General features: G+C 42.9%; 1 protein-coding gene across 1 annotated transcript in view; it reads left to right on the plus strand.

The window, feature by feature from the left end:
• The window catches only part of LOC117040058 (sodium/hydrogen exchanger 2-like), a 30694-nt gene extending 18653 nt beyond the window's left edge, over nt 1-12041 (plus strand). The window contains exons 8-12 of the mRNA XM_033137596.1: nt 485-649; nt 2460-2571; nt 4044-4178; nt 11329-11395; nt 11831-12041. Of these exons, the coding sequence (XP_032993487.1) occupies nt 485-649; nt 2460-2571; nt 4044-4178; nt 11329-11395; nt 11831-11970 (619 nt within the window). The 3' untranslated portion in view covers nt 11971-12041. The remainder of the gene's footprint in view (nt 1-484; nt 650-2459; nt 2572-4043; nt 4179-11328; nt 11396-11830) is intronic.
• Nucleotides 12042-16426: the final 4385 nt, after the last annotated feature.

Consider the following 16426-nt stretch of genomic DNA (forward strand, 5'->3'; position numbering starts at 1 on the left):
AAATTCTTTCTAAAAAATTTGGTAATCTTTCTGTTTTCGGTAGTTATTATAAGATCATCAGCGAAGGCCTTTATTTTGTAAGATTTACTTCCTACTACTATTCCTTTTATTTCTGGGTCTTTTCTTACTGCAATTGCCAGTGATTCTAACACCATAATAAACAGAAGAGGTGACAGTGGGCAACCTTGCCTAGTCCCTTTCATTATTTTAAAACCTTCTGTTATTTCATTATTTATAATCAGTTTCGCTCTCTATACCTCAGACGCTTAATAATCGTACATCGTTAGTGCGCATAGAAAGAGTGCAGGAGCAGGGCTTTCAGAAGTATTTTTGAGACCCGAATTCCAGTTCCTTCATAGTAACCTTTACTGAGATCATTGTATGGACAGAAATAAAGCTTAATTCTCTCTCTCTCTCTCTCTCTCTCTCTCTCTCTCTCTCTCTCTCTCTCTCTCTCTCTCCCCCTCCCAAATTCCCTGGACAGATTGGAATACTTCAATAGCAAATATCTCCAGAAATTTTTGCTCCGGGAATATGTGCAGCCCAAATCGAGCATTGTGCTTCTATATGAGAAGCTGGAGAGGAAGCATGCCATTGAACTAGCTGAAGCAGGGCAGCTCATTTGCGGTCCAACCCATAGCTCATTGCTGTAAGTGGATTTTAACAATAACAACAACCATTTATTCATCGCATGAACGTAGGAACCTGCCTTACCCTGAGTCAGATCATGGGTTCACCTAGCCAAGTACCCTCTACTTATTTCTTTCTGTTTATTTTATTTATTACTTTTAAAGCCCACCTTTATCTTCCAAGGATCTCAAGGTCGTGTACACGGTTCTCCCCCTCCCCATTTCATCATCCCAACATCTCTGTGAGGTAGGTTAGGCTAAGAGATGGTGACTGGCCCAAGGTCACCCAGTGAGTTTCAGGGCTGAGTGGTTGTTGGACTACAACTCCTGGCACCCTTGACCATTGGCCATAGTGGCTGGGACTGACAGGAGGTCAGCAACATTTGAAGGGCTGCAGGTTGGTCTACTGGACTGCCAGTAGCTCTCCAGGGTCTAGGCAGAGGTCCCTTTCCCAGCACTGCCCTTACCCCAGACCATTTTCCTATCAACCTGTTGCCATATACAGAGTATTTTAATCTTCATGTGTGCCAGGCTATTCTCTGCACTTTATGCATGTTATAAGCAGGTACTGGGGGAGGAGGTATGGATGGATGGAAAGAAAGATCACTCTGTTTCCAGTTCATGCCACTCTGCACATCAGCGGTAGTGTTTTGCATTCAGAAGGTCCCAAATTCAACCCCTGGTTTCTCCATATAAGCCTGGAAAAAACTCCTATCTGAAATCCTGGAGAGCTGTTGCCAGTCAGTATAGATAAGATGGACCAATGGTCTGACTCAGTATAAGGCAGCTTCCCATGTTCCAATGTCCTGTTTCTGCATTAAAGGGTGATTGAAAATAAATAGCTCTGGAGAGAAATTCATATTTAAATGCCTACTTCTAAATGCCTTTTCTCTCAAAACACTGCATGAAAAAATGTACTTTGATATGTGTTTTGAGTTGAGAACTGCGCTGCAGTGTTTGGCAAAGTACAAATGCCAATAGACAGCTATGTTCCAACCCACACATGAGTCCCAGAGGTACAAATCAGATTGGTTTGTGTTGAAATTGAGAAAGATTGAATGCCTCAAGCAACCCTTCTGTGTGAAATGTTGGGGAGAGAATACAGTTTGGATGTAGATAATATGTCTTGTATGTGGATGAGCCTAGGTTCAATCCTGCAGTTAAAAGGAACAAGCAGCTTATTATTTTGTTAGCAAGTGTCATGAACCCCATGCCCTCTGGACACTTCCATAGAAGTAACCTGAGTTTTGAAAATAAAATAAAATACGCAGAGCTGAAGGATTGTGAAGGGGTGTTGCTTTTCCAGCTTCCTCCTTCAGCTCTGTGTATTTCTGTGAAGTGAAGTGTGTACCACTTTATGATGCTGGGAAAGGAATTCCAGGCGCTTTGTGGGCACCAGAGGAGAACTTCCAAGCATAGCATCACACCCACAGGAGCTACACTTGGAGACTCACAGGTGTTCAACAACTCTGACTTGGTATAAAGTACCTTCCTGCATAATGTTTAAAGAAAACCAGTTTCGGTAGCAAGGCTGCATATACACCATGCATTTAAATGCAAGCTACTTTCCCCAAAGAATCCAGGGAACTGTACTTTTATAAATGGTGTAGTTCCCGCAGGATTCTGTGGGGGAAAGCATGCACTTTAAATCTATGTGCAGAAAGACAAGAGTCTCTCCATGTCCTACAAGGCATGCTGCAGCAGTAGAACATAACTTGTTCTCTCCTTCCAGCTTTAATGTCCATTTTGAAGGTCAGTAACCGGTTGTCCTCTTGCCTCATATAAAGCACCTTTATAATATTCTGTTTCTCTTTTCCCTGCCCACTGTAGCAACAATGACAAACACCCCACCACAGTCAATGACTCGGACAGTCTCAATCTTGATGTGATGGATGATATCCAGAAGATATTAGAAAGGAACCTGTACAAAACAAGGAGAACTGTGAGCTTTTTTCTTTAGTTGATAACAACAGCTGTGTAAACTAAAATATGGCTGGGTCTGTCTGAGCCACCAATGCTAATTTCCTACAATTGCCTTAAAGTGACATTCATCCCCCCCCCCCCCCATGTTGCATTGTTTGAGGGAACTGTGAGAAAATTAAATGGCGGTTCAGATAATGTGACCATATGGTAATGACGCCACGGCTGCTGCTACTCACTTCAGCTCAGTGGTTAGTGCCCATTGGGACTGGTAGGGTAGAATTCAGGGAGGCCAACAGTAGGTGGCGCCAAAGCCATTGATAGGCGGAGCCAATGAATTCTAGTTTTCTCCCCATCCTCCCTGCTGAGTTCCCCAAGGGTAACATTGAGACCTAGGAGGAGAAAGGGGTCACAGGCAGTGTTGCCACCCTCTGAAGAGGTTGTAAGTAAGAAGGCAGACAGGTGGGAGCTTGCAGAGGGCAAACTAAGGTTTTTTGGGAGTGCTCCATTCACACTAATGAACCAGCATCTGCTGCTGCCACTATCACAAGCACAGTTGCTGTCCACTGTGGTGCACCAGCATAGAATCATAGAATTGTACAGCTGAAAGGGACCACAAGAGTCATCTAGTCCAACCCCCTGCAATGCAGGAATCTTTTGGAACCTCCCTTGGAAGTGACTTGCAGAAAAGGGTCTCTGAAAATAGCCTAACGGTCCTGGCAGGCATGCCTTGAACTTCTTGGAGAGGTAAAGCAGGATATAAATATAAAATATGTTAACAGACATAGAAAGACAGAAGGATCTGAGTAAAGTGCCTCACTTTCTAATTCAGGAGGAATGGAGATACCTGTCCCGTCCAGCTAGATATTTATTCCAACTAGAAACACCCTCCCATAGAAGAGCATTTACTCTAGCCCGCAATCACATAATGCCTTCAGCAGTTCTCCAAGGGAACTACAAACGGACCCCATTGTGCGAGAGATACTGCCTGTGCGGATCTGGAGAGGTGGAAGCTATTGGCCACATACTCTTGCGATGCTGCTTCTACGAGGAGGTGCGAGGCGAGTTTATCCACACAATGCTGGCTGAGCTACCTGGACGCTCGGACAACTTCTATATAGAGTGGCTTCTTTCAGATGCTAACGCTAATGTGACAGCAAAGGTAGCCAGGTTCTGTGCTAGAGCCATAAAAATTCGGTCTGATCTAGTTTGCAGTACCCACACAACTTCAGGACAGAGCTAAAGACGAACCAGTGCTATAATCGGCTGTAGCCCACCTTTTAAAGTAGTGATATCTTCTTTTATCTAAAAATTTTAAAGTTTATATTTATAGTTTATATTTTAGAATGTATTTTGGATTGTTTTTATGGATATATGTGTGTGCTGGTTGAGAACCGTAACTATATATATATATATATATCGGCTCCACTGGGTAAAGAAGAAAGAAAGAACCGTTAGCAATTAACATGTCTTGCATGCATTGTATATTACCAGGTGCCAGCATACAACAGGCACACTCTGCCTGGAGAAACAGAACCAGTGGAGCAAGCAAAGGAGATCTTGATCCTCAGACACAAGAGCTGGCAGATCCACATGAACAGAAGTGACTCGGACCGCTTGAGCAAAGAGGTACAAGCCAGGGGTGGGCGCTGGGGGTGGGTGGAGCATTGAAACAGATTCAAATTAAGGGCAAGATGAGTAAGCTTCTACTCCAGTTACAGTTCTCAGTCTTCCTGACCTTATGGCAGGGGTGGGGGAACCTTTTTCATCCTGGTGGCCAGATGCCCTGATGGACAACCTTCCAGGGGCTGCATGGAAGTGGTGCACAGCGCCAGAGGCAAAAGTAGCTAGAGTAACAAGTGTTTGTCTTACCTTTGTACATTGCAGCTATGCAAACGTCAAGAGGTTTCTGCATGTACTCCATCCTCCACACAGGCAAGCAAAAGCCATTGTTGCAGTTCAGGGACACATTTGAGCTTAGCAAAGGCACTTATGGAGGGTGTGGAGAAGGGCCATTGAGGGGTGCAGACTGGGGGTAGGTAGTGTAGACTGGGAAGAGTCCCGAGGACCACAGAGAGACGCAGGCATAAAGCTCTCCAGCAGAGATTTAAAATACAGTAATAACAAAAAGCATGTGGTGAAGTAAAGTGACTCCCCTTAAAAGGTTTCTTTCTAAAGTTTCCCTCTTTTGTCAGCATAGGAAAAGACCACAGGTAAGTTTTAAAAAATGGTTTACTTACAAACTTCTCAAAAGGTCAGATTAATATGCTTCAGGAAATTGCACAGGCAGTAAAACTTGGCTTAGTTACAAAGTGGTGACAGTTCCTAATTATTGGTATAGGAACCCAAGAGTGGCTTGTGCGAGCCTTGTGGCAAACCAGCACAAACCACCAACACTTGTATGCTGATGAGATGCTCATTTAGTGATACCTTGGGTGCAACCCATTATATGAAGTATCAGCCACATTTAGTACTGAAAAACATGTTCTCTTAGGCTTAGTTCTCAGCAAGGCATTAAACATGGTCCTGAGTTGTACCACCAGAGTGTATGTGGAGCTCACATATCAGAGTCCTCTTGCACAACGCTGCACTCCAAACCTTGCTCATAGAAAAAGGGCACATAAGGATGAATGCTAGGCTAGAAGCCTTTGCCTTGACACCTCCTTTTGTGTATGCAGGGATATATTATTTTTCATAACATGACTATACTGTTATGTTTTTCCCATCCCCTCCTCACCGGTAGTCTGCTGTCATACAAACCAGACACAGGTTTATTCATCTGGTGAGAAGTCTCAGGAGAATGTGTGGACAGGCGGAGTCCCCCAAACCCCCAGGCGACCCCTGAGCGGAATAATGACTCAAGACAACGTGCTATGGGATTAAAATTGGCCACAACTTTATTAAAATTCAGATGTAGGGAGACCTTGGCTCAGGCATTGGGCATTTATCTTTCCCAGTCCCCAGCTGGGGATCTGGGAGACTTCAGGGTTATCCAGAATGTGTGAGGATTGGGCTGGCTCTGGAGGACATATGTTGAAGCAGACAGCCCCCCCCCCGTTCACTGCCACTGGAGGGGGAGAGCAATAACAATCTCTCGGCGTATGGCCAGTGCCTCCCCCCAAGACCCCTTTAACGGGAACCCTGGTATCGCCGCCGCAAAGGGGGCATGGGTCACCACCTCACCCCCCCCCCCCATTTCGGAAGCTAGACTAAAGGATTCCGCCCAAGGCCTGAAACTGCCAAAGTTGTGACGTATTGCTATGGGAAAGGTGAAACTTGCCAATGCAGGGAAGTTCCTTTCTGGCCCTTCAACAGTGGCCTTAACATAGCAGTGCCTGCATACCTGTGGAGAAGAGGTTAACCTGCAAAATAAGACTTAATTGAGGGAGTGGAGGGTGGGAGAAGCTCTGGAGCCCAACTGCTGCTTACAGGTAAGCTACGCCTTCTATTGTGCGGGCAGGGCGGTCCCTCCCCTTACTTGGCCAATCCCCCTGGCAACGCCCTCCCCAGGTGGGACTGGGCAGTTGACTGAGGTAGGCGGAGACCCCAGGTATCCAGCCTGGGGGGGGATGAAGCCAGCCTGAACTACCAGGAGCCACACTGGGATCCAGGGAGCTGCACGCGCCCATGCAAAAGTCGCCCCCCATTTGATGTGGGGAGCAGTCATTTCAGTGTGGCTAACTTTCCATGATAACTCTTCAGTGACAACCAGGCCCTGTTTCACATGGGATGCTAATCTTCATCTCACCACAAGATGGAGCCATTACAATTATTATGTTTACAAGAAGAAAAAACCACACAGAAAGAATCTTGGGAAAACCATAGGGAAATAAATGTTAATTGTAAACTAATAAACTTAATGGTTAGGAGGGTCATGTGTAGTTTTAAAAAAAAGTTGGAAGAATGGAATGAAATATCTTATTTTGGTTTGTGAATTATTTATTGTGAATTATTGTGAAGTTGTTATCTCGTTCATTTCTGGTTGTACTGTGATATTAAATTATTGTAAGCTGCCCTGAATGGTGCGTGGACACAGAACAGATAAGGAAACAATACTTATTTTATATAAAAAATTTAAAAGGACTGGCCAACCTATAAAAATGTGTGTGTGTGTGTGTGTGTGGACTTAAGCAGGGGGTGGGGGGTGGACAGACTTGGTGAAACTACTACATTTTATGGGAGCCCTTAAACTTGATCAACTTTGGAAAGAACCAAGGCTTTGGGAGTAGAACATCTGCTTTGCATGCAGGGGGTCTGAAATTAAGTCTCCAGCACCTCCAGGTTGGACAGGGAGAGACCCCCTTTCTGAAATTGTGGGGGGCTACTGCCAGTCAGTGTGGACACTACTGAGCTAGATGGACCAATGTCCTGACTCAGTACAAGGCAGCTTCCTGTGTTCCTTGTACACCAGAGTCAGGTTCAAAAGACAGACAGACAGAATTAAAGAATAGGGTACAGTAAATGGACAAACGTACAAAGATTCACAAAATGTTTAGGGGTATGTGTACCCCTGCGTCCCCCCAGAAAAAAAGCACAGAGAACAACTAATAAAGGCCTACGGGAAGCCTTATACCAGGCCTTATATCCTTGGTTCATCTAGCTCAGTATTGTCTACACTGACTGGTAGTGGCTCTCCAGGGTTTTAGGCAGGGAACCATTCTCAGCTCTACCTGGAGATGTCAGGGACTGAACCTTCTGCATGCAGAGCAGGTGTTCCACCACTGAACAAAGGCTTCATGTTTCTTTTTCCCCCTATTAAGCGCCATATAGGTAACTCTATTCCCCCTCCCCAGGAGAGTACAGAAGCTGTGTGGTCTTCAGGTCAGGAAAATGACAGAAAACAATCTCTCTCCCAGTGCCACTTCTTTGACCAACACCAGAGTCTCCCTCCTCCTTTAAATTATATCTGTAGAAAACCCTCAACAACAGGAAAGCCCAGGAGATCTAATGACTCACCTTCTGCATTATATCTGCTTTTGGGTCCTAAGTTGAATAATTCATTTTTTTTTATTGCTAAAACTATTACCATCACACAAAACCCATTCCATCTATACATACAAATTTAATGAAATCATACAAATAACATAGGACAGGTTTATTTGATAACCTATTTCTGATATTCAGAGGAGACTGCTTCTGCTTAGGTTACCAAAATGGCAGGGTCCATGAACGAAAGGGAGGCATCAGCAGGGTTGTGGGAACTCCAGCATTTGCTGAAGGACATAAAAAGTATCTAGGAAGGAGAAGGGGGGGATACCCCAAGTACATATCCTCCAAGTGTCCCGATTTCCCAGGGACAGTCCCAGAATTATGAAAGCAATCCCTGCTTCTGATTTCATCCTGGAGTGTCCCTATATCCCTTGCCACTGAGCTGGAAGATAAGGATGAGACAGTGGAGTAATGTGTGTGTTGTTGTTGTTTATAAAAAGAACCCCATAATCAAGCAAATAGTGTGCTGGCCATTAACTATGTCAAATTGCATCAAATGAATCCAAATGCTAGAAATCCCCAACATTGCAAACCAGCTTCTTCTTCTTCTTCTTCTTCTTCTTCTTCTTCTTCTTCTTCTTCTTCTTCTTCTTCTTCTTCTTCTTCTTCTTCTTCTTCTTCTTCTTCTTTTAAATCCAACAAATAAAATGGTACATTTCACCATTAACTTCAGGTTTGATTATTTTGCCTATTGAAAACACAGAGGCATAGGAAGGTGCCCTTACACTGAATCAGACCACTGGTCCACCTAGTATTGTCAACTCTGTAGGGTTTCAGCTCTGCTTGCAGATGCCAGGGATGGAACTTGTGTGCACAGCAATGGTTCTATCACTGAGCTATGGTTGTTTCTCAATAGATCTACACTGAACATATGAAGCTGCTTTTTTGGGTCCCACCGGTGGCCCTCTAGCTTTGTATTGTCTATGCTGACTAGTAGTGACTCTCCAAGGTTTTGGGCAGGGATCTCTCACAGTTCTGCTAGGAGATGCTGGGGATAGAACATGGTACCTTTTGCATGCAAAACATGTGCTCTACCACTGAGCTATGGTCCTTCCCCAAACTGGAGCTTAAAGAAAAAAGGGGAGAATGACCAGTTCTTCAACACCCTTTCTACCCTTGAGACACACACACACACACACAGAGAGAGAGAGAGAGAGAGAGAGAGAGAGAGAGAGAGAGAGATGCTCAGGAACAATCAAAATGGGATTTGGAAGGCTTATGCCCTGCATGCTGCCTTGCGTGTGTTTTATTTTTTGCAATTGTATCTCCATAAAAGTCCTTTTGGGACCTCATTTGGATGACCTTCTCAGGAGTCATTCAACTTATGTACAACCATGAATCCTATTGTTATTACAATTGCAGAGACATTGAAAAACAATGGGCAAAGAGCACAGGGTCCCTTCTTACAAGTGAAAAGAAACAAAAGCAACATGGAAAAAAATGAATTGGGAAATATCCAGACTTATTTGGCAGCCCTTACTCTGGGGCCTAGCTGCCAGATCACACGTCCATCAGAGGCTTACACTCTGCTTTAGAAACATAGCAGGCATATTCAGGCTTTCAGTATGGAACAATAGTTCTTGAGGAATGCAGATTAGTGCTTCAGCAAAAGGACATGGCACTCATTTGCACGAGTCCCTTGACTAGCAAGCCCACCACCAGCTTCTCGTCACAGAGCCAAGGAACACCTCTGCAAAGATAGGCCAAGTTTCTGTTCGATTTTGTGTGGATTGGCAAATCTGCTGCTTTCCAGATTAGGTTGGAGAATTGTGTCCAAGGTAGATTGGACTTTGTGCATCACCTTAAAAAATGTATGATCTGTAAACATCACTCCTCATAAACTGTGGGTCTTGTGTATTTTTAGAAGTCCTTTCCTTATCTTGGTGAAAAGGGAAAATAAATGGAAACAGGCTGGATGGGAGAGTAACAGATGGCTGTTTGTATGATCCAACTTAATGGTAATTTTCAGGCAAATGCAGAATACTGGAGTTGGAAGGGGCCTCCAGATGTTTCTTGGACTTTGCTCCCATCAGCCGTATGGAGGGACACAGGTTCCCCATCCTTGCCATGGATAATAAAGCTCCCCATAGCAATCCATGCGTACCCTTACTTCCAGCCATGGACGTATTTGGCTACTGTATTTTGCTGTTTGTGGGGCTGCCTATGGAAACACACTGAAACTTCAGCGCATACCTCTGCTAAAATTCTGAATGGTTCAAAGTGTTTGGATGATGTATCCACGTTGTCATGCCAGACACATTGGCAGAGACATACCTAGGGTCACTTGCACCCTTGGCAAGAAGCTGTACAGTAGTACCTCGGGTTAAGAACTTAATTCGTTCTGGAGGTCCGCTCTTAACCTGAAACTGTTCTTAACCTGAGGTACCACTTTAGCTAATGGGGCCTCCCACTGTTGCTGTGCTGCTGCCGCCCAAATTCTGTTCTCATCCTGCTGCAAAGTTCTTAACCTGAGGTACTATTTCTGGGTTAGCGGAGTCTGTAACCTGAAGCGTCTGTAACCCAAGGTACCACTGTATTGGCATTACCTCCCCCCCCAATCACCTTTGTGTCATGTTTGATCTTGCTGCAACGGCAGTGGTGCATTGTCCCCCCCCCCCCCGCCTGTGTCTCCAGCAGGGGCTGGTTTTGCCTCTGTATGCCTAGGTATGCCTCTGCACATTGGTTTTTCGTCCAATGCAGGCTCAGTGACTGAGGTGATTTTCCAGAGTTCTAAAATGTGTGAGGTGCCAGCCTCCATGGGAACAATAGGCTCACTCCTGAGACAGTCCACGTGTCATGTATTGAAATTAATAATGGTAAATTTATTGTTTTGGACACCCATCTGTCTCGAGAGACAACAGAGTATGCCTCTGGGGGTGACGTCAAACTGCTGTGTTAGCAGCACCAAAGTGACTTCCCTGGGGTGCACACACATTTAACGCATCTAGAAGAGTTTTAACATCACCAGGAAAAGCAATATCAGCAGAATACAACAATATACATATAAAGCATATAAAACAAGCAATAAAAAACAATGTTTTGAAGCCTGCAACAGTAAGTCCCCAGCGTACATTTCAATTAAAAGTTGTTTGGATTTTAAAAAAGGGGTTTCTTCATGCTAATACAGACCCTCCAAGTATCCCTATTTTCCAGGGACAGTCCTGGATTTACAGAAGCTGTCCTAGTTTCTGATTTGATCCCAGAATGTCCCGCTTTTCCTTCGGACGTCCCTATTTTCATCAGAGAAATGTGGAGGCTATGGAGTTGTGAGACACCCAAGCCAAGGAGATAAGTAACTATACAACCTTTAGAAGACATCTGAAGGATTTTTTTAAATGTTTCATGGGTGGCATATTATTATTATTATTATTGAATAGGATGTCCCTATTTTCATTGGAGAAATGTTGAAGGGTATGCAAATATGTGCTCTTTCATATTGCTGGCATGTTCCCTTGGAGTCTTCTGTGGGGCATGCTTAACAGGAAGGCTTGAAACCGTATAGGTAGATGCACAAAAGTCCCATTTAAGCATATTACACTGGGGACGTGGCACCTGTGGCCCTTCAGATGTTGCCGAACTACACTCCCACAATCCCTTATTATTGGTCACACTAGTTGAGGCTGGTGGGAAATGGAGTCCCCTAACACAGGACGAGCTTATCCATCCCTATTCAGCCTATTCTCTTAAACTTTGAATGTTTTCTCCAATGTCTAGTTCCAATAATTTTGGGTCTATTATTTCTAAATGGTAAAAGGATCAGACTGTGAATTATGTTCTTTCTTCATTGCAGAAGGATGATTCTTATTCATCAGAAGGCGGGACTAACCCCCAACCCAAGTTGTGCAGGTCCCTTACTGGTAAGTTGGAAAACTCTGATCCTAATTATCCCAACACTGGTCCAGTTTGAGTTCCATGTTTTCTGAGTGAAAAGATTTCAGATTCATTGATAGGCCATTGATGCTGACCCTGACCCTTCTCCTAGGGGTCACCAGATGTTTTTTGGTAAGTGACAAGAAAATCGTTCTTGCTGAAAATGAAAAAGGGCAGTTGCTGGAAACTTCAGGTGGGAAGAGTGCTGTTGTTGCTTGGGTCTTACTTGTGGGTTTCCCAGAGGCATCTTGTTGGCTGCTGGCCAGCAGGCCCTTCTTAGGTTCTTATGTTCAGATACTGGTGTGTGAGTTTGGCAATGCAATGGTGTCTTGATGTTGGCATTAAGTAGTAGTAGTAGTAGTAGTAGTAGTAGTAGTAGTAATGTTTCTAATCAGGCACATATCTTTCCTTCTTTCCTACAGCCAGGCATTCTAGAAAAGCTCCAAGTGTGAAATCTAACAGATCAAAGTCAGTTGGTTTTATTATACCTCTGCAGCCAAGTACTACCCGCTGGGTTAATGACGAAGAAACTGGGAAAAGGCCAATTTCAGAGGAGAAGTAACACCATGTCTTGGCTTTTCCCCTGCACTCCTTTTGTACCTGTATTATTTTCCTGACTCTGTAGAAAACAATAGAAAGTGCTTGAAATGTTATCACATTTCCTCTTTTAGAACATTGGAACTGGTTTGTGATCATGTTAAACACTGTATTTATTTTATTTTATTTTATTTAGGCAATGTATATACTGCTTAATTACAGCCATCTCTATGCAATGTACAAAGAGTGCAATACATTGGTGGGAGGCAGGCATCAGCTGAAACTATGAAATCAGTTAAGATGTCCTGGAAGCTCAACAGAGATGGGGCCTGTCTCAAATGGAAGGGAGCTCCATAAAATAAAGGGAGCATGTTCAAACTTATCCAGTTTCATGAGGAATTCTCAAAAATCTTTTTTTTAAAAAAATCCATATGATCATTTTATTTTATTTAACAACATTTAAGCTTACAGATTAAGATAGACACCAATTTTACATGTCTGAGTAGCTTTGCAGAAAGATAAAAGATTTTAGCAGGCACCTCCCCAAAAACTACAGCAAAGACTCCTGGCTAATTTCAACGGGCTATTTATTTTTTTATTCACCAACCTTTACCAATCATACATCATGAGTGAATTTTACAGTGATTGCTTGAGACAGTACATTCAGGAAAAAGAGACTGTGTGGTACAACCCTTTCAGAACAACACACTTTTAAGAGCGGGGTGGGGGTGGGGGGTGGGTTGGTGGGTTTCCTGCCACAAAAGAGCTCTGTGTTGCAACCCTATGCACTATTTAGAAGTACCTTCTGTTGAGTTCAGTGGGCCTCATTGTCACAGGTGTATGCATAAGGATTGCACCTGTAATCTAGTGTTTTAGTAGCCTATGCCCAGGGAGCTTTCTATGAGATGGAGCAATAAAACGTATGATCACACCTCTTGCTTTCTGAACTAGAATGGCCAGAAAATGGCAGAACCGTGTGTGCTTCGTTTCCTGAGCATATACAGTAGACTGGCTCTTACAGGCCAGATTCTTTGGAAAAGAGCACTTTAGCAGTGCACTATCTTAACGGGAGCAACCATTTAATGTAAACTCACTTTAAATGAAAAATATATATTAAACATTCTGTATTTTGTCTGTCTATCTCACTATCTATCAGAAATAAAAATGCAGTGTGTGCAAGAGAGAAGGTTTGCATCTATGTGGTGTACAATACCGGTAGTGTTGTCTCAATAATTCTGTTACTATTCCTTCTTTTTTCAAATACATCTCCATATACCTCCATTCTTCTTTCAATTTATGCTTTGATATATTCCTAATTGCTCCCGTCATTTTTGCCAAATTCAAAAACTCTTATCAGTTTAGTCTGCCAATCCTTAATTTGGGGTATCTTTTCTCCCTTCCAATTTTGTGCTATAAGCATCCTTGCAGCTGCAATGGCATATAAAAAAGGTTATTTTTCCTATCCTCTGGGATATTCTTAAGAATTACACTCAACAATAAATACTCTGGCTTTTTTTCCAAATATTACTTTCAATATCTTTTTCAAATTTTCATATACCTCATTCCAAACTTCTGTATTACTTTACATCTCCACCAGCAATGAAGGCAAGTACCAACTTCATGTTTGCATTTCCAACATTTATTGTTGTTATTCCTATATATTCTGGCTCGCTTATCCGGTGTCAAGTGCCACCTAAATACCATTTTCATCATATTTTCTTTAATTGTCGTACAAGCTGTAAATTTCATAATTGACTGCCATAATTTATCCCAGTTTTCTCTTGTGATTGGATATCCTTACTCCTGTGCCCATTTTATCTGAACACTTTTTACTTCTTCATCTTTCAATTCCCATTCCAATAAAAATCTATATAATTTTGCTAATGGTTTTTTTTAGTTATCTATTAATAGTTCCTGAAGCTTAGATTTATTTTCTACAAATCCTATTCCTTTGTGTTTTTTAAATAAATTTTGTATTTGATAATATTGATACCAGCTTGTACAATGTTGTTCTATTTGTTGGTAAGTTTTTATAATATCTCCCCTTCTTCTTTCATTATAAAAAAAGAAAGAAAGAAAACTGATTAGGATACTTTGTGTGTGCGCGCGTGTATCTATACACCATCCCATTATATTGCTGAGTCCACTGAAGCTGTAAATAAGGAATGGGGAACCTGTGGCCCTCCAGAGTTCATCAGATTCTAGCTTCCATCAACCCCAGTGAGCACAGGAAATGACCAGAGATGAGAGGACCTATAGTCCACCTATGGAGGGCCACAGGTTTCCTATCTCAGCTATAGATGATGACCTGTGGGCTGGATACTATGGATAGATAGATTCACAACTTGGTAGAGCAACCGTACCCAACAGATGCTCATGAAAGGCTCTGTAGAAACCTGGAGAGAGGTCTCAAGTGGAATGGCCCTGTGCAGTTCAACATTTATATAAATAATTTAGATGCTGCTGCAGATGGTTCATCAAATCTGCGGATGGAACAAAAGCTGGGCAGAACAGAACACTGGACTGAAACCAACAAGATGAAGTTCAGCAGAGATGTAAAGTCTGCATTGAGGTACCCAAAACAATTGAAACAAAGGACAGAGGAGGTTTGGTTTGGCAGTAGTATACAAGAAAATGATCTAGGTGACTTAGTAGATCACAATGTGCACGTGAGCCAGCAGTGTGATGCACCTGCTAAAAAAAAGCAAAAAGCAAATGCAACCTTAAACTGCATTAACAGAAGCTCAGTGTCCAGATCACATGGTTCCATCCTCTTCTATACTGGTCAGGGCACATCTGGAATAACTAGGGTTGCCATATGTTTGGAATTCCTGCACATAGCCTGGATTCGGTCGTCAGAAACAGTGTCCTGGCGGAAATTGCTTAAATGTCTGGGAAACTGTCAGAAGTGTAGATTTTGGTGAATTTCCTTAGAAATAGCTCAAAAGCTACCAAAAAGTGTCCAGATTTTCTCTTTTTGAAATATGGCAACCCTAGGAATAACATGCCCAGTTCTGGGTGTCATGTAACATGTTATATTATATATGTCCAGAAGAGGGTGACTCAGTGAGGGAGCTGGAAACTGATTCCTATGATGAATGCTTGAAGAACTGGGGTATGTTTAGTCTAGGGAAGAGAAGATTAAGAGGAGACATGATTGCCTTCTATTATTATTATTATTATTATTATTATTATTATTATTATTACAATTTATATACCATCCTTTATCAAAAGGCAGTAGAGGATGAAGCAGGGGAGAAGAAAAGTATGAGAGGGGCACTGTTCAACATGACAGTCCTTCAGATATTTGAAGGCAATTATATCCTTGAACAATGATAATGCCTTCTAGTTGACTGGAAGACGTATTTGTGTGCTGTAAAACCTCTGACTTCTGCATGGCTGGAAAGTAGGCTATTGCACAGAGGTAAGAGTCATAGTCACTGACCCACCCACTTTTGCTACTGGCCACTCCTCTTTACCTGTGGCCCCATCCACCACTGGCACATGACCCACCCCACCCCAAAGCAAAATGTCTTGTGCCGGCCCTGAGTTTTGCCCTGTAACTCTGGGTCCCTCACACCACAAGCAACACCAATTCCACCTCAGAATGATCTCTTTTGATATCCAGCATTTCGAAATCCCACAGTTAAGTAGAAAATGCTTTAAAAGTTGGGATCTCAATCCATGGCAAATTAATTCGCTGTGGAGTTTCAGGCTTATGAAAAGTGTTTAAATTCACTGTGTCATTGAGTACTGCATGCCTGTGTGGAAATAAATTGTTGCCATTTGATCCACACACATTTCACTCACACAGCTCCAAAATCCTCTCTCTCTTCTTCTTTCACTGGAATAGCAATGGCATCTTTTAGCTGTTTACCTTTTGGCTTTTTTTTTTTTTAAGGATACACCTAAAAATATGAAGATTGAATGCAGCATATGCATGCTTGCAAATACTTGTAAGGTACATGCATTAGTGGGCTGGGGTTGGCTCCAGCTCCCTGTTGAGCACAATTTCCCTGGCATACAGGCGTACCTCAGCTCCCGAACGCCTTGGGAGTTAAATGTTCTGGCTCCCGAACGATCGAAAACTGTAAGGGAGTGTTTTGGTTTTTGAACGTTCTTTTGGAAGCCAAACATCTGACGGGGCTTCTGCTGCTACCAATTTGCTGAAGGAGCTTCCAGCAGCCAATCAGAAGCTATGCTATGGAAGTTGAACATTTCGGAAGTCTAATGGACTTCCGGAATGGATTCTGTTCAACTTCCGAGGTACGGCTGTATCTGGATTTGATTCTGTGTAAAGTGACCCTTCTAGTTGGTTGACTTTTAAAAGCAGAAAATGAATAGGGGTTCACTTGGGAACGCTTAATGCAATGGCAGTAAAGTCTTCTTCACCTCTTACTTGCGCAAAGGCCTCTCATGTGTAGAAAGAGAAGATGTGCTACAAGGATCCCACACCAACACCATAAAACCGGGACGGGGGG

This window comes from Lacerta agilis, chromosome Z, assembly GCF_009819535.1.
Source record: "Lacerta agilis isolate rLacAgi1 chromosome Z, rLacAgi1.pri, whole genome shotgun sequence".
NCBI classification, from domain to species: domain Eukaryota; kingdom Metazoa; phylum Chordata; class Lepidosauria; order Squamata; family Lacertidae; genus Lacerta; species Lacerta agilis.